The sequence below is a fragment of the Hylaeus anthracinus genome, unplaced genomic scaffold (assembly GCF_026225885.1).
Source record: "Hylaeus anthracinus isolate JK02 unplaced genomic scaffold, UHH_iyHylAnth1.0_haploid 3, whole genome shotgun sequence".
NCBI classification, from domain to species: Eukaryota; Metazoa; Arthropoda; class Insecta; order Hymenoptera; family Colletidae; genus Hylaeus; species Hylaeus anthracinus.
The window spans coordinates 14,926,079-14,947,258 of NW_026535284.1; the positions used below are offsets into that span (position 1 = coordinate 14,926,079).

Sequence of the window (21,180 nt, forward strand, 5' to 3'; positions counted from 1 at the left end):
TACAAATGCCGAGGCATTCCACGTGGTTTAAATGTACCATAAACATAATACGTTTCTTTTACGTTCGACCAATCAGGTTGTACCGTCTGTCCCATCTCGGGCTGTCAAGTAAACGTAGTACACGTTTTTATATGTTCAAACAAATCAACTATGACACAAAAATCTTATATTGTTCGTGAAGCAAAAATGGTCTTGGTTGGTCTCAGTCGGTCTCAGTCGTAAGATAAATAAGGTATGGGACGAGCAATAGTATTTGACAGATAGTTTTCTAGAAAATACTATCGTAAATGTAAATATATTCGCGATAGTTACGGATACTGTCGTTTTGATAACAGCGCCTCGTTGATTGTAGTCGAATCTACAGCTGTTGATAAGTAAATTGTTGGTACGATAAGTGTCAGAGAATATTTCGTCCGAGAGTAACAAGCCTTGGGTTGGAAAAGTAATCGACGCGAAGATGAGAGAGGCTGGAATAATGTTGATAAGTACAGCGTTAACATGCGCTGTAATAGGCAATGCTTATTATCAAAGAAAACAATTTTATCCGACAGTAGTTCACATAACCAAATCTAACCCCAGTATGACGGTAAATTTCGATGTTTTCTTTTCTACATTTTCTTACTAAATTTAACCCCTTAGGCATAATATGATTTTCAGTTTCCTACTCCTTATGGCCAACAGGTATTTGAAAATTCAACTGAGACCATACAATCTGTTATGTAAATTCTTTTAACGTCTAAACAATCAATTTTGAGTTGGTATTACTATAGAAAATGGAATGAACTGATCATTTTATGTTTCATGCTTGAGGGGTTAGTAGGTGGTACACCTAATTTTAACAATTTCTTTGTATCTGTTACATTGAATGTAGGTAATCTACGCGCAAGGTTTAATTCTAGTGTTTATGATAAATGCTTTTCTTCGGAAGATATTTTTTGGTACTCTACGTGCTGCTGAACTTGAGGTAAATATATATTAAATTCTGTCAATTTTGATTTTTGAAATATACATTGTTCTATATGAAGAATTATTTATTTTTAGCATTTGTTGGAAAAAGTATGGTATGCAGTGACTGAGACTTGTCTAGCATTTACAGTGTTTAGAGATGACTTCAGTCCCAAATTTATAGCGTTATTCACGCTTCTCTTATTTTTGAAGTCATTTCATTGGTTAGCAGAAGATCGTGTAGATTATGTAAGTAAAACGAATGTAAAAATAAAATTCTACTATATTTAATTTTTATTTTATTCATTTTCAGATGGAAAGAAGCCCAGTGATAACATGGCTGTTTCATCTTAGAATTGGTACTCTACTGGGATTTTTGTTTGCTATAAATTTAACTATGATTCATTATGCATATAATACAACAGCCACAAAAGGTCCTTCTGTACAACTTGTATTTGGTTTTGAATATGCTATACTTTTAACTGTTGTATTCAATATTAGTGTCAAGTATATACTACATACGATAGACCTACAAAGTGAAAATCCGTGGGACAACAAGCCAGTATTTCTGTTATACACAGAATTAATAATTGGGTTATTGAGGGTAAAAAAGATATTACACATATATAAGCTTCAATTATATATAAAATATTTTTTAACGTATATATTTGTTTACATCAGGTTCTTTTATATGCTGCGTTTGTTACTCTCATGATCAAACTGTATACGTTACCCTTGTTTGCACTTCGCCCAATGTATTATACGATGCGAGACTTTAAAAAAGCTTTCCACGATATCGTGATGTCGCGCAGAGCTATTAGAAACATGAATACGCTATATCCAGATGCAACAGCAGAAGAATTGGCTGCAGCTGATAATGTTTGCATAATATGCAGGTATACATTCGTTTTAGTATGAAGTCCATGCTAGTACAATAATAAAAATGTAATTTAGACACTCACGCGTATGCATCATTGCAGGGAGGAGATGATAGCGGCGAGTAAAAAATTACCGTGTAATCATATTTTTCATACCGCTTGTCTTCGCTCTTGGTTTCAACGCCAGCAAACATGTCCTACTTGCCGTTTGAACATATTAAGACCAGTTACTAATAATCAAGGAACCAGGCAGCAGAATCAGCCACAGGCAGGACAACAAGCGCATCAAGCACCGCAAGCATTAAGATTCAATCCAATGGGTATGTACTCTTATTTTAGTATATTTATTTTTGTACAATCTTAACGAGAAAAATTATGATATTTATTTTTGTTACATGTAGTTCGAGTCTTACCTGCATTCTGGGCTGGATTGCAAGCTCCAGGAGCGGCACCGCAACAACAAGCTCCAGGAGCGACACCGCAACAACAAGATCAAAATAACGCTGGAAATACTGCTTCAACTTCATTTCAGAATTTAGCAGCTGGTGGTGTACCATTATTTCCACCCCCCTTTCCTACGATGGTACCATTACCTCCCATTCCTACGCCGCCACCTAATTTAACAGAACTGAGCGAAGAAGAACTTAGAGCAATGGAAGGTAATTTGCGGCAGGGCGTCGAAGCTAGGATACAAACGTTACAGAGAGTTCAGCTTTTACTGGATGCTGCCAGTGCGATGATGAACCAGTATCAAACGGCAGCTGCAACTGCTAAGTTCGTAAACACTTTCTATTTCTCGATATAAAATTTAAATAACTTGATTATTACCGTATAATGTTTATCGTTATAGCATTCCAGTGCCAACTGCTACAAGCGATACGAACCGATACGTTGCATCGGATGTTTCTTCGATGGGACAACCAGGAACATCAAAAGAAACATGCTCTACAGTTGAAAACGAGCATCAACAAGTTCAAGCCGAGACGAATGTTCCTACTACAAATACTTCCAGTGAAAGTACGAGTACGTTAATAGGCACAAATAGTAACGATATAGCTCCAGAATCATCGATTAGGAATGAGACGGAATCTTCGAGCGAACAGGATATGTTGCGGAGGCGTAGGTTACAAAAATTTTCAAATCAGCTCACAACAGAGTAAATGTTCGTAAAATTATGTGATAACTTGTGTAACATAATAGTTTGTACCTTGATTAATGACTGGCCTGGTTTGCAAATAAATATTTGAGGAATATGTAACAATTATAAATACGAGCTCGGAATTCAAATTTAAAGGCAGAAGTTAATATTACAATATCGATAATTGTGTATAAAATAATGATTTTAAAAAAAAATATACGACACTTATTTTTTTTTTTATGTAAACTATTATAGAAAAAAATATAAACAGGCAAATTATAGAGTTTCAAATATTACATGTACCTTCAAAGTACTCAATTAGTTTGTGTTTGTATATATCCTTTACATAAAGTGATTTGCATAACTTTTGTATTCATTAAATTGCTTCTGTACTCTTTGTCTAAAAGTTATTCAAATCTCATTTTTAATCCCTATAACTTTTATATTCGAAATGTAGTATAAATTGTTTAATGGATTATTTTTCATTCAGGTTAATCTACAGATTTCGCGAATTATAGTACATTTTTTAAGGAGTGCTTGTGTTTGTACATGGGGGTGGTAATATAATCGATTTAGATAACTGTCATTATATATAATAAATTTATTTGTCTATTTAATATTTTTGTTTTTATTATACAAATTTGTATACGTTGTAGTTCATCGAAGACAAAATTATCTGTAATAATTTTGAACAAAAAATTCGAATAAAAATATAGAATGTAACAAGTACAAAATAAATTATCTAACAAAATTTCGACAAGATTTAGGTTTACATAATTTAAACAAAATATTATTAAACTCGTTAGAAAAAGCATACCGATGTTGCATTTTTTGTTTAATACCATACAATCCGAATAAATAATATTTCTTATGTTGTAACGTTATTATACAAATTTCAACATACAATTGTGTTGCAAACAGTAATGCATGTAAATAATAATATCATTATGATTTTAGCATCTACGAACGTAAAAAAATGAAACAGATACATAAAAGAATAATCACTATCCGCAAACTTTTATTGATCAGTCGAAAGATAATTATAACCTCATTTTTCTACGCCGAAGATGCGCAAGCTCGATGTGATTATACCGAAAGTAGATCAGATCTTCTTAAACTTAAATCATGTATAATTTAACGATATCAATGTATCATTTTTGAATGAGGCATATTTTTTTTTATACATTCGAACACTACAATATACAATATTAATGCGTATTTCGTATGGGAACTAGTGGGAACACCAAGGAACACTGAAATCGTTTACGTGATGTACAAATTGTTTTCGTTTATGTTAGTTATTATATATACATATACTTTTAAAGACTTTTAATTCAATAACTGTAGAACATAAACGACATAAATATGCATTTAATCCATATAATATTCTATATAAAATAGTACTAAGATTCTACATACAATGATGTATATGGAATTCGATTGTTACTCGCGTTTGACTGCAAATTATTCGAAACAGTTTATGGAGTGTGATAAAGTACGAAATATTAGTATCATAAAAAAAGTACAGAATACCAATTACTCTTTAGTAATTGAATGAAATTCATTAGAAAAACACGTTCATTCCGACGTTTCGGCCAGAGGTTGTTGACCTTCTTCAGGGATAACAAGTATTTTCGATCTTAATTTACTTTCATAATTGTAGAAATAATGAATACCGGTATCTAATCTAATAAAATTCATGAAACACATCTATCTAAATATAGTAATATGCATATTATGAATTAGGATCTTATCTATAATTATCATTGCTAGAAAGTAATGTATTCATTCCTTTTAACACAATTTAACAACATTAATGTAATACATTTTACACGTAATTTTCTATCAATCACAATTATCGATAAGATTTTAATTCACAATATAAACATTAATATATGTATATAAATATATGTTTCGTTGGAAAAGAACGTAGAAAATCGTATTGCGCGCGGAAAGCCGTGAGATACACGAGGCGAACCCCGTAGCGCGTTGTTGTGATCTAACATGGCGGAGTGTAGTGTTGTGGCTGTTCAGTGTCTATGTCAATTTTAGAGTGATTTTTCTTAATAAGAACGAAGAAACTGCCATGATTGGCGATCACTGTACCGCAGGGGATCGAGTTAAATAGTCACGTATTGATGAGTATTTGTATCGCAAAAGGACCGAGTTTAATTTGGGTTTCGTTTGTCGCGGGAACCGTACACAGCGGTGAGAGAGCACGCAGAGTGCCGTCTTCCCAGCAACAAATTTCTCTCCTGACCTTCCACGACGACAAGCTGGCCTTTCGAACCGACTCGACGCACGTTCGTGATCCCGTCGCGTTCCATACCTGCGACACGTGAAAGCGAAAACGTGCACGACGTGAGGTTTTCCCGCGCGTCCTGTGAGGTTTTCTTGGCGCAAGAATCAAGGCTTATGCAACGAAGAGCGCATAAACATCTATTACGGTAAACAATCTCGTTCCGTCAACCGAACATCAAGGCATGTGAGCTGGTCAACGGTCCGTTGTTGCTCTTTCGTATCTTAGGAATTGCTAGCGACGAAACTCGATGTATCATCCAGGCTCGTTAAAGGACGTATTGTACAATTAGTGGTGAAAGCTGAGCGAATAGATAGATCGGTGAAGTCTGTTGTTAATTATTAGATACAAGCAAAGATTCCTTATGGCGTGTTTATTAATTGACAGTCGTATCTTTGATTCACCAAAACTATTAGACCAGAATAATCATATGTACAAGTCAGAATCTTAAAGAAAGCGTGCGCTTGAATGTCTGTATCGGAGTAAAAAGCCTTAATGGGTTACAAGAGTCTGATTGACAGATCGATACATGCGGATTGTTGTGCATTTGTCGATTCATTGGAGAGTTGAAAAATTGTAAAGGTAGTTTGGAAAGCCAAAGAGCTGGTGAAAAGAAAAAGGGATGCAAGGTTGTTGGTGATAATATTGAATAGTGTGCATCAGTTAGTTTTGCAATATGACGGATACACGCAGAAGAGTAAAATTGTATGCACTCAATGCAGACAGACAGTGGGATGATCGTGGTACAGGTCATGTTTCTTCTTCGTACGTAGATAGACTGAAAGGAATTTCACTTTTGGTCAGAGCAGAGAGCGATGGTTCTGTTTTGTTGGAGAGTAGAATACAGCCTGACACTGCATATCAAAAGCAACAGGTAAATTATTGTAAATTTTTAGATCAATATTAGATAGATATATTTATTTTCTTTTTTAGGATACATTAATTGTTTGGTCGGAAGGAGATAATTTTGATTTAGCCTTAAGTTTTCAAGAAAAGGCTGGCTGTGATGAAATCTGGGAGAAGATATGTCAAGTTCAAGGCAAAGATCCATCCGTTGAAATTACTCAAGATATTGTAGAAGAATCAGAAGATGAACGGTTCGATGACATGTCGGATGCTGCACCTCCCATAGAACTGCCTCCATGTGAATTGAGTCGTTTGGAAGATATTAACGAACTAATAGGAAATTGCTTATCTTCTCAAATGAGGAAAGATAAATTGGCATTGGCTTTAGAAGCAGAGGGTTATATTAAAAAACTATTAAATCTGTTTCACACGTGCGAAGATTTAGAAAACATTGAAGGATTGCATCATCTTTATGACATATTTAAAAATATTTTCTTACTTAATAAAAACACATTATTTGAAGTTATGTTTAGCGATGATACAATTTTCGATGTTGTTGGATGTTTAGAATACGAGCCAACGTTACCTCAGCCAAAGAGGCATAGAGAATATCTTCGACAGTTAGCCAGATTTAAGCAAGCAATTCCCATTACAAACGCCGAACTGCTGGCTAAAATTCATCAAACGTATCGAGTTCAATACATTCAGGATGTAGTTTTACCAACTCCGAGTGTATTCGAAGATAATATGTTAAATACACTCAGTAGTTTTATATTTTTTAATAAGGTTGAAATAGTAACCCTGATACAGGACGACGAGAAATTCCTTACCGAACTATTCCGTCAGTTAACAGATGAAGCAACATCGGACAGCAAAAGACGCGATCTAGTTCTTTTCTTAAAAGAATTTTGTAACTTTTCTCAGAATCTTCAACCGCAAGGAAAGGAGGCCTTTTATAAAACTTTAACAGCTCTTGGTATTTTACCTGCATTAGAAATTACTCTGGCAATGAACGATGCCCAAACAAAAACAGCCAGTATAGATATATTGACTTATATAGTGGAATATTCTCAGAGCGTTGTTCGAGATTATACGCTACAACAAATAAATAATACTGAACAGGACCAAATGTTAATAAATGTAATAGTTGCTCAACTCGTCGGCGATACTGATCCAGAGTTGGGTGGAGCAGTACAACTAGCCGGTGTATTACGTCTGCTCCTCGATCCAGAGAACATGTTGGCTTCCGTTAACAAATCAGAAAAGACTGATTTCTTGAATTACTTCTACAAGAATAGTATTGGAACATTGATAGCGCCTCTTCTAGCAAACACTATTGGAGAGCGACCGGCAAGGGAAGATTATAGAACGGTGCAGCTTTTAGGCTTGATTTTAGAACTACTATCGTTTTGCGTGGAGCATCATACATACCACATTAAGAATTGCATATTAAACAAAGATCTGCTCAAACGGATACTGGTCTTGATGAAATCGACACACACGTTTTTAGTATTGTGTGCTCTGAGGTTTATGAGAAAGATTGTAGCTCTGAAAGACGAGTTTTATAATAGATATATCATCAAGGGGAATTTATTTGCACCTGTATTCGATGCATTTGTAAGAAACAATGGAAGATATAATCTATTGGATTCTGCTATTCTTGAAATGTTTGAGTTCATCAAATTGGTAAGTGGAGATTGCATCACTGTAACTAGTTTTATAAAATTACAATAGCTCATACTTTTAATGCATGCGTTTGTTTTATTTTTTTAGGAGGATATTAAATCCTTATGTTCACACGTTGTTGAAAATTTTTCGAAAGAATTGGAAGCAATCGATTATGTACAAACGTTTAAAGCTTTGAAATTAAGGTATGAACAACATCAAGACAAGTTAAAGGATCGAGACAGGACAGCTCTTGACAGGTACACGGATCTTTTTCTATTAAAAAGTTTTACTGAAATTTGTTCTCAACATGGAAGTCATATATATTTATGTTTATGATTATTCAGTGTTCCATCCATATTGAGAAGTAGTAGTCGATACAGAAGGGACCAGAGACAGTTAGACGAAGAAGAAGAAATGTGGTTCAACGAAGAGGAAGACTTTGACGAGGGTGAAGCTGTCGTGCCCGCAGCAGCAGCAGATCTTGTGCCTCCGGCTTCAGCTAAGAAACAGTCGTCAACTTCAAATTCCGCACTTAATCCTGCTCTTGCAGATTCGAAAAGTCATCATCAACAGCAACAGCAACAGCAATCTGTGTTGAACAATAATACAGCTAATAATAACATTACCTCGCAGCAATCACAAATCAATAATAGTACAACAGCAACGAACGAATCTCCGATTACCTCGGAAGTGAATCCAAATTCGCCTATTGGCTCGGTAGAAAAAACTGGTACTGCATTATTTAAAAAGGTAAATTTCAGTTTTATAGTTTGTAGACGTATTAATTTCTTGATTTAAAATGCGTATTCAATAAAATATCTTCCAGGGCTTAGTCGATTACGAGGGTGATTCGGATGAAGAAGATGAGGACACGGAGGTAACACCTTCCCCGAAACGGCAAAGATTGTCATAGTAGGCAAACTGGAACAGAATGAGAAATTTGTGATTTTTAATCGCTACTACCATTGTTGGCCCTCTTACGTGCACAAAGGACTTGATCCGGAGATCGTACAATCAACCCTTCTTAAAAGATGAATCGTTCTTTTTAAGTGAGTGGACACCAGGATACGTGTTTATAATGTGGTGGTAATTGACGTACCTCGTTGTGTTGGGTTGTGTATAATATATGAAAGCACCGGTACTGAACGCAGGTGGGTGAAAGGGGTCTAAGAAATGGGATGTATGTAATTGAAAAAGCAAAACGAACGATGAACCAATGCGATACGAAGGAAGAGAGAACTTTCTTTAAGAGAAACACGATGGTAAAATTGTGTAACAATGTATGACCACACGAGTGTTAACAGTAAAAAAAAAAATTTTAAAAGAAATAGTCCATTCCACGTTATCTGGAAACACCCCATGTACTAGGAGAAATTATTTCATGAATAGGCTAAGAAACTCTAGCCAGGCCTAGTGGTTCTTGCAAGTACAGACTTCTGAGTGTGTGCTTGGATTCATGTAATAATGAAATTGTGACTGTACGTCGTACATACATCTACTAAGAAGAAACTTATTATGTAAAAACAAAAAAAATCACATGTAAAAGTACATGATGTACCCGCACAAAAAACAACTGAGTGTTTTGTTTTGCCATCCATAAATTTCGTAATTCGTGTGATGGGCAATTAAGACCTGTCCTTTAAGGGGATTAGACATCATGAAACTTTATCCAATTTAACAGAAGTAGTATTTAGTTTGTATATATATGTATATTTGTAACGATTGTAAAACAACCATTCGTGGGTTAAGCAGAGAATATGCGATTCCTTTACAAATTCAGTTCCCTTTAAGGTTCTTTAAATGAGCTTTTCGGTTGTCAATGTAAGTAGTAGAAATTGTACAATAAACATTTGATTTGTGTATATTTACCAGTTTGCACTTCATGCCCGATATTATTCCTCGATGTAAAAAGTATAATGTGAAAGTGTCTTGCAATTTTTGAACATTAAATATAACCATCCTATTCATATAAATTATTCGTAACTGTATGGGCAGAATAGGTCGCCTGGCATTATTGTGCTTTGTAAAAAAAAAGGAAAAAAAAAATTATTACGTATATTTGTGCAACTTCATTCTTGCGAAATTTCATTATGTATACATTTATAACGTTGCGTGGTTTCATCTAAATTATTTCTAACGACGTAACAAATCTTTTTTTCTTTCGTGACTCGTAACTGTTAACAAATACTCAAGATTCAGAAAGAAAGAAGAAAAAAAAACATTGAGAGCGTTAACACCTTGAAATTGTAGGCTGACGCTTACCAAAATTTATTTTTAACACGTCATATCATGATAAACAGAAGTTCATTGATCTAAGTCAGCTCCAGATAAAAGTGTCTACTTAGTTTTAACTATCGATACAACCGAGAAGGCTGGTATTAAGATATATATATTTATCTATATATTTTTTAAATTGATCTCGATGTCGTTTCACTGAGATGTTTTCTACATTAATATTATTTTAACGCGTGCCCTCGATTGATTAAGTTAACTTGAACAAAGCATAAGAAAAAAAAGCAGGAGTATTATAAGCTAATGTATAGATTTTTCACGACACAACCGATACCCAACAGAGTTTCTAAGACTGCTTTAGAACTGTATGTATATTGGATATTTCGTAAATAGCATAACGTACGCGTATGCACGCCCATGCATATACATATATATTAACTTATGATACTGAGAGAAAACAGAATCTTGGACGTTAATTCGGTTACGATACGAGTAGAACACTTGTGAATATCCAAGTAGGCAAATTCACTGGAGCTGAATGCGACATATGTACATAGAAGACAGAGAGTGCAACTTGGACTGACCATAGAGAGAAAGGAATGTAACAAAGGCTAAATATTAATTAAGAGGATATCGAATAACGTTGTTCTTTATGTGTTTTACATATATAGTCACAATTTATTCGATATAACAAGGGACGAAATAATATTGTTAGACAGAGAAAAAGAAACGCTAAGTCGTCAACGTGTATGGGAATGTAAGTAAAGAGAAAGAGAGAGAGAGAGAGAGAGAAAGAAAAAGCGAGGGAAAAAAGTGAAGAATCGATATCGAAGTGATATTAGAGTAAAAAGCGCGGTCGTGTATGCTATTTAAGCTAAATTTAATACATACTTATATGGAGTGTTTCAGACTTGTTCGTTGTCACATCGCTTTCATTGCTGTTCTTTTTATTTAACGTTCCTGTCACCCATTGCTGGTGCCTTCGAACTGCGTATTTAACATAATTTTTGCTATTCCTTTTGTAAAATCTTGAGTACAAGCCGAGGCTTCCTATGTTTCTACATAGGAACACGTTATTTAAGTATTCGAGCATTTAGGAGAGGCGAGATTCTACGTTAAGTTTCTCCGTTAGAGAATGGACAAGTTTAAGTTTTTTAATCGATTAGGATCGAAGTTACGCATAAAAAGTAAAAAGAGTATTCCGGAACGATTTGTTACAGTAGGTGCGTTTGATATGTAACCGAGTACCGTTTATCATTGTTGAGAATATTCTTATTTCGGTGTCCCCTTATCGATGGAGAAAACTCTAAAACATTCTGTGTAAGATCAGTGCCGAGGTCGCAGATAGAAATTTTACAACCGTCACATCGATGTAATGTTAATTACATGATAAAAAAAAAAAAAAAAAGCATTGCACACATTGTACAATACCACGTGTTAATAATCTAATGCGTTTTAATTATATATATACATATATATATATATACAAAATATATATAAAAAAAACGACAGAGCGAGACGCTTTTTCTCTGATATATATATATACATATGTATGTATAAATATATATATACACAGAAAAAGACAACTTTTTATATGAGAAGCTATTCGTAAAACGAGTGAATTAAGAGCAAGTATAAGGAAAAAAAAAATAATGGACTGTTCTGTGTGTAGTATGGTAATAGTTGAATGGAGGAGCAAGTGAAAAACGAATATTTTGCATTTTATTCCAGTAAAGTATGAACGATTGATCAGACGAGCTAGACGAGAATTAAATGTGATATTTATAGCGGAGTACGAGCGACAAACATTTTCTCGGGAATCGTGAACTCGCGTCCTTAATATTTGTAATGTTTCAAAGTTATCTTTCGGTTAGTTGAATTAGAAGCGAATTAATAGCACGGTTTATTGTACGATACAAAGTTTACGTCAATACACTTTCTTTATGCCAGTTTATCGTAACACGGAGAAACAAATCCTAGATGTCGAAGTAACGGTCGCTCGTATTCCGCCACAAATCCATTTCGTTCTTTATAATCGGACAGCTAAGAGACGCGAGAATGATAAATGTGCGTTACACGGAATAGAAGTGTGTTGTAGAAGTGCGGAGAATATTTAATTAAATAAAACCTAAAATTAGAAGAATTGGTTAACGAACGGAGTTGTAACTTACCTCAATGTTTAATCGGAAGGAAAATGCGTTCCTTTGTATGGATGTAATCGTCATCAGCTTTAGTTCTACTGTCATTGTGATTTATAATACTTATGCTATTAGATAATTATATGTAAAAAAAAAGATTTTTCAACGTACATTGCCGCTTGTCTCTTTCGCTAAAGCATTTTTAACGTTACACGATTTACGTTATTTCACGTTTTCTTTGTATTTACGTAAAAGGGAATCCGAGTGGATACAATTATGCGCGTAAGTATAGGAAACTGACGATTTACAAAGTATCGGTGATGTACCCGAACAGTGAACGCAACCGTTCCACTTTTTATTTATATAGATCGGATTTTCTTGACAGCCGTGCAAATAATTACAACGAACAAAAACATTAATTTTGGTTGTAACTTAATTTTACCAAATCGATCGACGCGTCGAACGCCCGAGAGAAAATAGTGCAAATGACCTTAAAATCTTTGTATGATTTCATCGGTACTTACGAGCGGAAATAGTGCAACCGTAACGCTATGTTTCTAACACTTTACTTAGAAAGTACTATCCCCGTCGATGCAACCATTTACCAAGAACTCGTGTAAAACTAAACAACTTTTACTTCATCGTTTCAGACGCGTCTATAAGGCACCTCTATCTTATAATTCGGTTCGGTATTTTACCCATTACGACGTACAGCGTTATTATTTCATTCATTGCGAGCTTTTTATACTTTATACTTTAATTCGCCGAGAAGAAATATTCACGTCACCCTGTTCAAGTTCTAAAAATCTATCCTCACCATTTTCATGGCGAAACGTTATCATCGCGAGCTTACCTCTCGCATGATCGCGAAGTTTAGTGAAATCGGTACGCAACATTTCCGAGGATTATTATTAGTTCGTTTGCTTACGCACAACCTCGGCTTGGAGGCGAGCCGCGAGTGCTTTGCGTACTTGAAGTATGGACGGTTCCAGAGGTATCGGTAATTTTAGTTCTCGTTCCCCCTTTATGGTCGCTTCGGCGACCGTCCTGGCCGAACTCGGTCGCGTCGAATTCATCTCTAGCCGTTGACTTCTCGCCTCCTTCTTCAAGGCCACCAACTTGTCTCGTCTAGCCTTCAGATAAGCCTGCCTCTTCTTTATGTCCTCCTCCGACACCTGAAACGTTCGGATCTCTATAATGAACTATTACTTGAAAGGTGAGAGCACATCGCGTTATTGGAACGTCAGTGTACATTTTGTTCCTCCGATTTCGACTCGTCCGACGATGTCGGTTCGAGCGGGATCGTTCTTTCTACTTTCGAAGTACTCTCTATTTCATCATGTTCTTTATCTTCTTCCTCAGTTGGCGACGACAGGGATTCCGTTTCCGGCGTCTTGTCCTGCTGCGATGCCTTCAGAGCTTCTTCCAACAGGGCTCTCTCGTTATTGTATTTGGCCGTCAACCGCTCGTGCTCCTTGATTAGCGACGTCTCCGATGCCTCTATATCCTGCTCTTCCTCTGGATCATCGTCCAGAGCGTGTTTCCTGTGAACAGGTTTATTTAAATAATTCTTATTCACCCAGACCCTCGGAAGTTCTGGGACTAGAACTCAAAATCTAGAACCTCAAGTATCCCAAAAACCTAACTGAATTATTTCTTCCATGACCAAGGTGTCGTCGTGCAATCCGTCCGTTTCGTACATCAAGGAGGCTGGCGTCAGACCATACTTCTGCTCGATCATGTTCAGAGCCTGCAACTGCAGTTCCAAATTCTTCTGTATCATCATCCTCTTGAATATCTCGTACTCGTTCGCAGCCCATATCTGCTCGAACAGGTTCTAGAAAATATAACAAAAGAGTCACTACGGGACGACAAGTTTCGCATGTTTATTAGTTTATTGCTCTCGTATGCCGAAAGAAATATACCGCCTTTCTCCAAGAATTGTTATGTAAAGCGAGCGAAAGTTGGAGCGAAATGTTGTTCTACAATAAGCGAAAAGCAAAGAGCTATCCGCGCGGCGACTCTTCGACCGTTGCGTAAGAAAATTCGACAGGCAGCCGACGTTTCTCCTCGTTTCGACTTACTTGTTGGAACTGTATAGGCATTTTCGTGTATTTGTTCACGGTACAAGCGTACTCGAATTGCTCCGGAGTGATTCCCATGTCTTCCATGAAACAACCGAGCAATAAATCCACCAAATTTTTGTACTCTTGATATATTTTCTGGTACTCGTCGTTTTCCTCTATGTCCGCTTCGAATACTGCGTAAGATCATAGAAAACAAAAGTGAAAAGGCTTCGAACAATGTTGACAGACGCATAGAGAACAAGCCAACGGGAAAATTGTTTGTCGACGTAGAAAGATCGTTGCTGAAGAGACTTACTGAGCGACTTCTCCTCTATGAAGGTAATCAGAGGCGCGGACCAAATCGGGCCCTGAAGAAACCCGATCAGGGAGTCGAAGACCCAGGCGCTGTCGTCTTTGTCGTTCATTATGCACTGATGCGGGAATTTTATTATGCGAACGATCGATCCTCGAAAGAATCCACGCTTATATTGCGTCTCCTTAAAGCGTAGTCATAGTTACCAAATGGCAAAACACTTTGCCGGTAGGCTTGCGCGGACGAATGAAAGTAACGCAGCTCTCGGCTTTCAATTTCACTTTATTGGAACAGAAAACGTGATTTGTACAGGAACGCAAATTATCGCGCTTCCCCGCTTTTTCTTTTCTCTGCGTCTTTATTCGCCGATACATACATACTTTCTTTCGTTTATCATGTAAGACTACTCTCGTTCTGTAAAATAATGCTCTATGTTACATATTTATAATAAAAAAAAGATGAAAAAAAGAAAAAGAAAAGGAATGTATTAATCGTTACGAGTTTCATAAAAAAGAAATTGACATTAGCGACTTATTAGGAATAAGAAACAAAGTATACATATATATATATATATAGCATATACAGGATAATATTAACGATTAAGATCACCTTGTATTACAGATACAAAGTTAACGAGTTAAGTAAACGTATGTACAAGATGCAAAAGTGTCAGCGGACGATATAATTTCGTACAAAATTGATTAAAAACTAGAAACGTTGATACACGAAGGATAATTCTAAACTTTGATTATGTACAATACTTCTTTTCTCTTCGTTTCTTTCACAGTTACCCACGAGTAAAATGTATTCACGAATTGTTTATAGCGTTAGCAACGAGGATAAGGTGGCCTATGTACAATGTATCCTCGTTTCCGGGTCGTTCTATAATTGAAAATTGTGTTGAGAATGATTCAAGGTGTTTGTTGACATCGTGTGCGCCGGATGCGACGGGGCAGGCGTGTAAAGACTGTGATGCGAGTGGGACTTCGCTCTGGAGAGTTCGCTGTACCGGTCCTGTTCCGGTGGAGCGACCAAGAGGACAGGTCTCAGGGACAGGGACTTCCTCGATCCAGCGACGCTCTGTGCTTCGTTCACGTATCCGGGATTCACTTCACCTGGAAGAGAAGGTACGTTAACATTCGTCTTTGAAATGGTAAATTCGTTCGTTGTATAATAAAGTACCTTTGTACAGGGAACCATTGGTAAATGGCTCCGGTTGCAGTCGAACGTGCCTGGACGCCAAAATAAAAGCAAGCGCGGCGAGGGTGGCAGCATCTAAAGCGGCGATTGCCGCTAACGGTATCGCCCATCTAACGGCGCAGGCTCCCGGATTATATCTGCCAAACAACAACGTTTCATTTTATTGATAAGTAAATTAATTGACAAGTAAAACGCATTCGGTACATGTAGCACAAAAAATACTGCTGTTGTAGAGCGGATTCTTTGACTTAATATGTTTATCTAGGATCGTATCCGATGCGAAACCGATATGAAATCGATACCTGGAAGCGGCTGCACCGCAGACGGCTCGAATTAACTGCGAGTCCCATCCCATCGGATATATGCAGACTCCGATAGCCATGGATATCGCTGGAAACAAAAATGAGAACATTGAATTCAAATAGTTTTCGTTTGCAGGTTGCAAAGAGGAACGGCGTTTCTATCATCTAACGCGAACGAACGCATGTAACGCGGCTGGCATTTCAATCTGTCTCTCTTCACGGATGTTGTACAAGAGGTCAGCAGTGAAAGGTACCGCGGTACGACTGTTGGCTTTTCCACTGCTTATTATCTGTTCGCGAAGAAGGTATGCCCCGCTCGTAAACGGTACCCCCTGCCTTTGTTAGTTCGACGAAGATTCTAAGTTTAGTCTATTAATTATTAATTACAATTTTTAGGGACGCTTTAAAAATACTAATTCCAAATGATTCACGAATTCGAACGGAGGAGTCCCAGATCACGTTCAAGGAAGTCTCCATCGCATAACGCAGAGACAGGAAGTATTTATTTCCGATTCGACGAGTGGTATGCATTATAACGTCCGTTTCTGAGTGAAACGTTTCCCTCTTCGCGAGGGCTGATTCACATTTCAACCGGCGACTTTCACTGTCGGCGTACAAACGAGCTACGATCACTGGTAAATGCCTCCAATCAACGACGATCGTCTTCCAACTTTCATCTCCAGCCGATGATCGTCGTTGTTATGTAAACTTGATTGCCCGTTAACTATTTTTCTCTCTATAATACCCCATTAACGTGAACCTACTGCGATTGAATATTGGTTTCCCATTGGGACAGTTAGACAAACTATTAGGTGTACAAATAAGTTCGGTGCCTTTACATATATTCAGTTGCAATTACATTTCGAATGGAAGTTTTTATTCCAGCCGATGAGTGTCTTAAGGTATTAGCTTCACGTTACCAAATTCACTATGCAACTTTTCTTTTTGCATTTGAGTTGAAGAAAAATGCTGCCGAGTATCTAGGGAGTATACATCTAACCCTAATTCTAATTGTTCAACGAACATTGAATACCATTATACCATCCCATACCTTGTGTTGCAGGACAAATCAAGGATGTCAATGTTCTTCAACTAGGTCAGCAGTACCGGATAAGTATTTTATAGATATAGCTGCGTCGACCTCAACCGCTGTGTCGTTCCTCCATTGTCAAACGGTGTCATTGCCAAATAACTTTATGTATTGTTCCAATACAAGTCGAAAAAGGGGCTTATCTGCATTCACGATCGCACTAGTTTCTCGAATAAATCTTACGGTCGAGGAGAAAATCACGGAGAGAGTATACTGGACGATTTAAGAAGAATTTTAGGTTATCCGGAAACGTCGGAGAAGAGCGTTGTCGTCTTCGTTACTAGAAACTTTAAGTCAAATGAGAATCTAGCCCACCTTTGACGTGACCAATCATCGTGAAGGCGTTGGCCAACCGGTAAATCGGCCGCTGATATAACGGTCTATTCTACATGGTTACTTGAACGATATCTCATAGGTACGCAAAGCCAGCAATTTACGCGAAATAAGGGGTTTTCTCTTTAACATTCATACTCTGCACTGTAACGACGCGTTTCGAGGAACGGGTAATCAGTCGTTCGCGGTGATTTGATCATCAGCGTGACTTGTTTGTTTCAGAATTATTGTTTTATATATACATTTCGCAACCGTGATTCTCGCGGGCAAGTAGATTTCTACTCGCGGAAAAACGGGAATCGCGGTTGAAAGTCGCTTAATCCTCGAATGCCAGAGGAGAAATTATCTTGTTCTTCCGAAGCATTGTAAAATTGATACGTAATTTAATTCAACAGATACATACGCGACCACCATTCCATCCCAATGTTGTTCCTGTCCTGGATTTAATTGCATTCAAACCAGTGAACAATAAACTCTGTCGCAACAGGAGCGTGCTAAGCGAAACGATTGCGTCACTTCCTGACCCGTTGGCCCCGGTGCATCGCTGTAATTTGCAACCGCGCTACGCTGATAAGGTATTACGCGAAGATTACAGCAACAGTCCACGGGAATGTCCAGCCGAGTTATACTTTCTAAACCAATGTTCAACGTCACGGTGAATTTTTGCTTTTGTCTTTTGCACGGTCGATTGCGCAACCCGGTGATTTACAGCCAACCTCGCAGGTAAATCACTTTCTTAATACGAGGGCCTGAGAGTTCTAACGATATAACGGATACTAAATAAGGAATCGACGTGTTTTGTTTCATAGTTATTTACCTGAGACTACTTGCATCCAGGCACACAGGTAGAAGACAGTTGTGCTCTGACAGAAGAAGAACAGGAGCATCGCGCAGATCGTCAAGAGAGCGATTATCACAGCGATCCCGACCAAGATCGTGCTCACCTTGAAGGGAATGTTGACGATCGTCGACAAGTCGTCCAATCTGCCGATGCATTCTTCTCCTAATTCGCCTGACGAACAAGAGAAATTCTTCTCGTTAGATACATGCTTGGTTATCGAACCAACGTTACGGTGAGTATCCTACGTTCTCATCTCTATTCGAAAATGATCTTTACCGTTTCCGCCGTAGCTGCACCTGGTCCACAGGCCAAACCTCCCAGGATTCTCGTGCTCTAGGTCACCCAGCCACTCCGGCGTGACAAAAGCCACGACTCCAATTATGGCGTAGCATATGGTGAAGATACCCCACAGGACACCGATCGCCTTTGAATTACGAATGTAATTCGTCGCGTACATGTGAGAGGACTCCACGTACTCTATCTTGGAACCCATTTTCCTAAACGGACGATATCGTTTGATCAATAAGCGCTTCTAAGATCCTCGAACACGATTGGATCGGGATACTTCTATAGTGTTTCTATACAAATGTCACATGTATTTATCGAACATCTGCGTGCTATCAACAAAGCCAGTAATCGGTATACAAACGTGCGTCGCTCTACAGTGAGTCACAGAAGTTATTTCATTAACTGTTGACTGCGGACTTGTTGATATTCTTACGAAATAAATATTATCGAATCCTTCTCGATAAAAGTGACAGTTCACCGCGATAAAAATAGAATTTACATAAACTATTTACAGTCACTAGTGGATTGTGAACAAAGAACAGCTTTCGCTTCGGAACTATTTAGCTGGGATAAAAATCCTCTCTCTTTCCGTGCGCCAAGTTCGCCCAGCTGGTTCCGGATCGTACGAGTCAACGATATTATTGTCGCGCTGAAAATGCCCGAGGAAGTCGCTTTCCTTTGCGAATCGTTGGCTTTTAACGGCTTCTCGTTGCCAGATTGCAGATTTTTTGCTACCTGCGGCATATGCTGATATGGAAACCGCATGTAAAATGCACGTAAAATATTTTCTTCGTGAGAATCATATCGATTACATTCAATTATTTGTGTTTCAATCTTTTTTCTAGGTTCTATTAAATAAGGTCTTGTTTACTTACAAATAAGATATAGTGAGATCGATGTAGTACAAGTAGCGAGTGGTTATTTTGTTTAAGTATTTGTACTTTGGATGTTAGCATACGCTTTCCATAATTAGCACACGTTATAAATGCATGAAATCCGCAATCTGCTCATCACCGATTCTGCAGCGACTCGTGGAGTACTGTGCGTCGCTCGATTCTCACGTTAAATCGCTGCCAGGCCCGTGACATTTACACCCGACACGTTCGTCGATTGGTTCCGAAGGTATAGCCTTTTCTTTCGTGGGTTGATGCACTGCCCATTTACCGATAAGAATACATTTCATTGTTTCCTCGGGGTCTAACCTCGCCCCTCGAGAGATAGGTAAAATTCTGATAGAAATATCGAATAACGAATGAAACGCGAAATACTCGATTCTGTAACTCAAATGTTAATTTTGCGTGTAGATCAGATTTTTACTTCGTCTCTGTCGAGGTCGAATTCCGATCCACTCCAAACAAAAAACAAAAATATGAATGTAAACGCGCGATTTTTGGTCACATATTGACGTTTAAGAAATTGTAAATAATCTTCCGGAGCTACTCTCGATGTTATTCGAGAAAAGAAGAGGCACGTTGATCTTTAAATTTGATTTTCGACGACGGAAATATTAAAATCCTAAGAAGATCCGTTGAACGTACCTGTTCCGCTCCTCTTCTTTCTATCGAAGCTTTCCTTCTCAAGACACCGACGGAAACATCCGCGCCGAAGTGCCGATCGTCCGAGTTCACAACACACGACGATCAAAACTGCTTCGCGAGAAACGTTGGCAGTTCCAAATGGAACCCAAAGAAACGAACGTAATGGAGCGTAGAGCGACGGAGAATCACAAAACGACCGAGAACTACGAGCGACTTGCGTGATATACTGATTAGTCCGTTGGATCGGCTTGCATAGCGGCTCGTGGGCGCGAGACGGCCGCGGCTGATCACCTCGAGCGAATGAAAAACACGTCTTAAGGAGGACAAGCTAGGATAGAGTTCTGTACAGTTCAAGATGGCCGCTCAGGTGAGCTGAAGTTCCTCGAGAAGGTAGAAGTGGGCGAATGGAGGGGAAACAAAAAGACGGGGACTGTGAATGGGGCCTCTTACGAGCCTTGGACACGAGAGAAAGGCGACGTCCCAGGAAAGATGTAGAGAGTAGGGATGTCGCCTCGTGCAGCGGCCCTCTTCGATACGGATATCGCTTTGTCGGTCTTTCTTTGGGCTGGTCCACCGTAATTATAAGTTCAAAACAGGCCGCAGCAATGTCCGCATTATCGCGTAGAAAATATCCTGAAAACATTCCAGCATTGTTACAAAGCAACTATGAGACGTTATGTAAAGACATGTACATTAAAATATATCAATTTGTAACATAAAAGACTGAGTTTAATTATTTCACAAAACCTTTTGGATCAGTGGGACACATTCCATTTCTAGGACTGTCTGGTCTATGACGGGCAAGGGCAAGCACAATCCCTCACGAGCATATTTTAAAGCAAATTACGTGAGGATATAGCAACTTATTAATATTAGCATGTTCGTCAGATTCACAGTCGCCGAATAAGTAACGCTTTAAGCATCAGGAGAACATGATATGCGAGGAGGTGGCACTTCTGCGCCTACGAGGAGGCAACCAGACCGACAACGCTGCTAACATAGGTTGCCGCACAGAAGGGGCACGCCCGCGAATAGGCAACCGGTCTGACATATCTATAAGTATAG

At 38.1% G+C, this 21,180-nt stretch overlaps 4 protein-coding genes and 3 long non-coding RNA genes across 12 annotated transcripts; 4 read left to right on the forward strand and 3 right to left on the reverse strand.

Annotated features, from left to right (window-relative positions):
• The first annotated feature begins 80 nt into the window (after nt 1–80).
• LOC128894387 (E3 ubiquitin-protein ligase synoviolin A) lies at nt 81–3,775 on the forward strand. 2 transcript variants are annotated; one of them, XM_054156085.1, is made up of 9 exons: nt 81–232; nt 353–586; nt 872–964; nt 1,042–1,194; nt 1,259–1,549; nt 1,627–1,841; nt 1,926–2,143; nt 2,225–2,597; nt 2,674–3,775. In XM_054156085.1, exons 2-9 carry the CDS (start codon nt 458–460, stop codon nt 2,981–2,983), a joined length of 1,782 nt encoding a protein of 593 aa, XP_054012060.1. In that variant the 5' UTR covers nt 81–232; nt 353–457; the 3' UTR covers nt 2,984–3,775. The 2 variants fall into 2 exon arrangements, with proteins under 2 accessions (XP_054012060.1, XP_054012061.1); XM_054156086.1 differs by having other exon boundaries at nt 98–232; nt 336–586.
• A 1,168-nt stretch (nt 3,776–4,943) lies between these two features.
• On the forward strand, nt 4,944–12,157 carry LOC128894349 (serine/threonine-protein phosphatase 4 regulatory subunit 3). The gene is made up of 5 exons (XM_054156020.1): nt 4,944–6,134; nt 6,194–7,792; nt 7,880–8,031; nt 8,119–8,524; nt 8,601–12,157. The coding sequence occupies exons 1-5, from the start codon at nt 5,937–5,939 to the stop codon at nt 8,685–8,687; spliced, it is 2,442 nt and encodes an 813-aa protein (XP_054011995.1). The 5' UTR covers nt 4,944–5,936; the 3' UTR covers nt 8,688–12,157.
• LOC128894353 (uncharacterized) lies at nt 8,223–12,774 on the reverse strand. The gene is made up of 3 exons (XR_008461524.1): nt 12,178–12,774; nt 8,458–8,695; nt 8,223–8,363 (listed from the first exon to the last, which is right to left on the reverse strand). It is a non-coding gene; the product is annotated as an uncharacterized LOC128894353 (long non-coding RNA).
• A 9-nt stretch (nt 12,775–12,783) lies between these two features.
• On the reverse strand, nt 12,784–14,653 carry LOC128894350 (cilia- and flagella-associated protein 36). The gene is made up of 5 exons (XM_054156021.1): nt 14,527–14,653; nt 14,229–14,404; nt 13,791–13,981; nt 13,397–13,688; nt 12,784–13,319 (listed from the first exon to the last, which is right to left on the reverse strand). Exons 1-5 carry the CDS (start codon nt 14,633–14,635, stop codon nt 13,056–13,058), a joined length of 1,032 nt encoding a protein of 343 aa, XP_054011996.1. The 5' UTR covers nt 14,636–14,653; the 3' UTR covers nt 12,784–13,055.
• Nucleotides 13,176–14,192, forward strand: LOC128894354 (uncharacterized). Its single transcript, XR_008461525.1, has 3 exons — nt 13,176–13,360; nt 13,507–13,698; nt 13,815–14,192. It is a non-coding gene; the product is annotated as an uncharacterized LOC128894354 (long non-coding RNA).
• A 134-nt stretch (nt 14,654–14,787) lies between the features above and the next one.
• LOC128894351 (LHFPL tetraspan subfamily member 5 protein) lies at nt 14,788–20,840 on the reverse strand. Of its 4 annotated transcripts, none has more exons than XM_054156025.1 (6): nt 19,453–20,840; nt 18,566–18,786; nt 18,266–18,460; nt 16,026–16,113; nt 15,706–15,860; nt 14,788–15,638 (listed from the first exon to the last, which is right to left on the reverse strand). In XM_054156025.1, the coding sequence occupies exons 2-6, from the start codon at nt 18,780–18,782 to the stop codon at nt 15,406–15,408; spliced, it is 888 nt and encodes a 295-aa protein (XP_054012000.1). In that variant the 5' UTR covers nt 18,783–18,786; nt 19,453–20,840; the 3' UTR covers nt 14,788–15,405. The 4 variants fall into 4 exon arrangements, with proteins under 4 accessions (XP_054012000.1, XP_054011999.1, XP_054011997.1 ...); XM_054156024.1 differs by having other exon boundaries at nt 19,090–20,840; XM_054156022.1 differs by having other exon boundaries at nt 20,116–20,839.
• LOC128894352 (uncharacterized) lies at nt 15,761–18,395 on the forward strand. Of its 2 annotated transcripts, XR_008461523.1 has the most exons (6): nt 15,761–15,893; nt 16,162–16,330; nt 16,422–16,728; nt 17,089–17,530; nt 17,936–18,171; nt 18,258–18,395. It is a non-coding gene; the product is annotated as an uncharacterized LOC128894352 (long non-coding RNA). The 2 variants fall into 2 exon arrangements; XR_008461522.1 differs by having other exon boundaries at nt 17,089–18,171.
• Nucleotides 20,841–21,180: the final 340 nt, after the last annotated feature.

Excerpts from the sequence above, each read along its gene's own strand:
- LOC128894351 (XM_054156025.1), bottom strand. The coding sequence starts at position 18,782 with ATGGGTTCCAAGATAGAGTACGTGGAGTCCTCTCACATGTACGCGACG. Across the intron at positions 15,861-16,025 it reads TGCGGTGCAGCCGCTTCCAG|ATATAATCCGGGAGCCTGCG; the intron begins GTATCGATTTCA and ends GTTGTTTGGCAG. Across the intron at positions 15,639-15,705 it reads CAATGGTTCCCTGTACAAAG|GTGAAGTGAATCCCGGATAC; the intron begins GTACTTTATTAT and ends CTTCTCTTCCAG.
- LOC128894387 (XM_054156085.1), top strand. The coding sequence starts at position 458 with ATGAGAGAGGCTGGAATAATGTTGATAAGTACAGCGTTAACATGCGCT. Across the intron at positions 587-871 it reads AATCTAACCCCAGTATGACG|GTAATCTACGCGCAAGGTTT; the intron begins GTAAATTTCGAT and ends CATTGAATGTAG. Across the intron at positions 2,144-2,224 it reads ATTAAGATTCAATCCAATGG|TTCGAGTCTTACCTGCATTC; the intron begins GTATGTACTCTT and ends TGTTACATGTAG.
- LOC128894349 (XM_054156020.1), top strand. The coding sequence starts at position 5,937 with ATGACGGATACACGCAGAAGAGTAAAATTGTATGCACTCAATGCAGAC. Across the intron at positions 7,793-7,879 it reads TGTTTGAGTTCATCAAATTG|GAGGATATTAAATCCTTATG; the intron begins GTAAGTGGAGAT and ends TTATTTTTTTAG. Across the intron at positions 8,032-8,118 it reads GACAGGACAGCTCTTGACAG|TGTTCCATCCATATTGAGAA; the intron begins GTACACGGATCT and ends ATGATTATTCAG.
- LOC128894350 (XM_054156021.1), bottom strand. The coding sequence starts at position 14,635 with ATGAACGACAAAGACGACAGCGCCTGGGTCTTCGACTCCCTGATCGGG. Across the intron at positions 13,982-14,228 it reads TGCCTATACAGTTCCAACAA|AACCTGTTCGAGCAGATATG; the intron begins GTAAGTCGAAAC and ends TATATTTTCTAG. Across the intron at positions 13,320-13,396 it reads CGAAATCGGAGGAACAAAAT|GTGTCGGAGGAGGACATAAA; the intron begins GTACACTGACGT and ends CGAACGTTTCAG.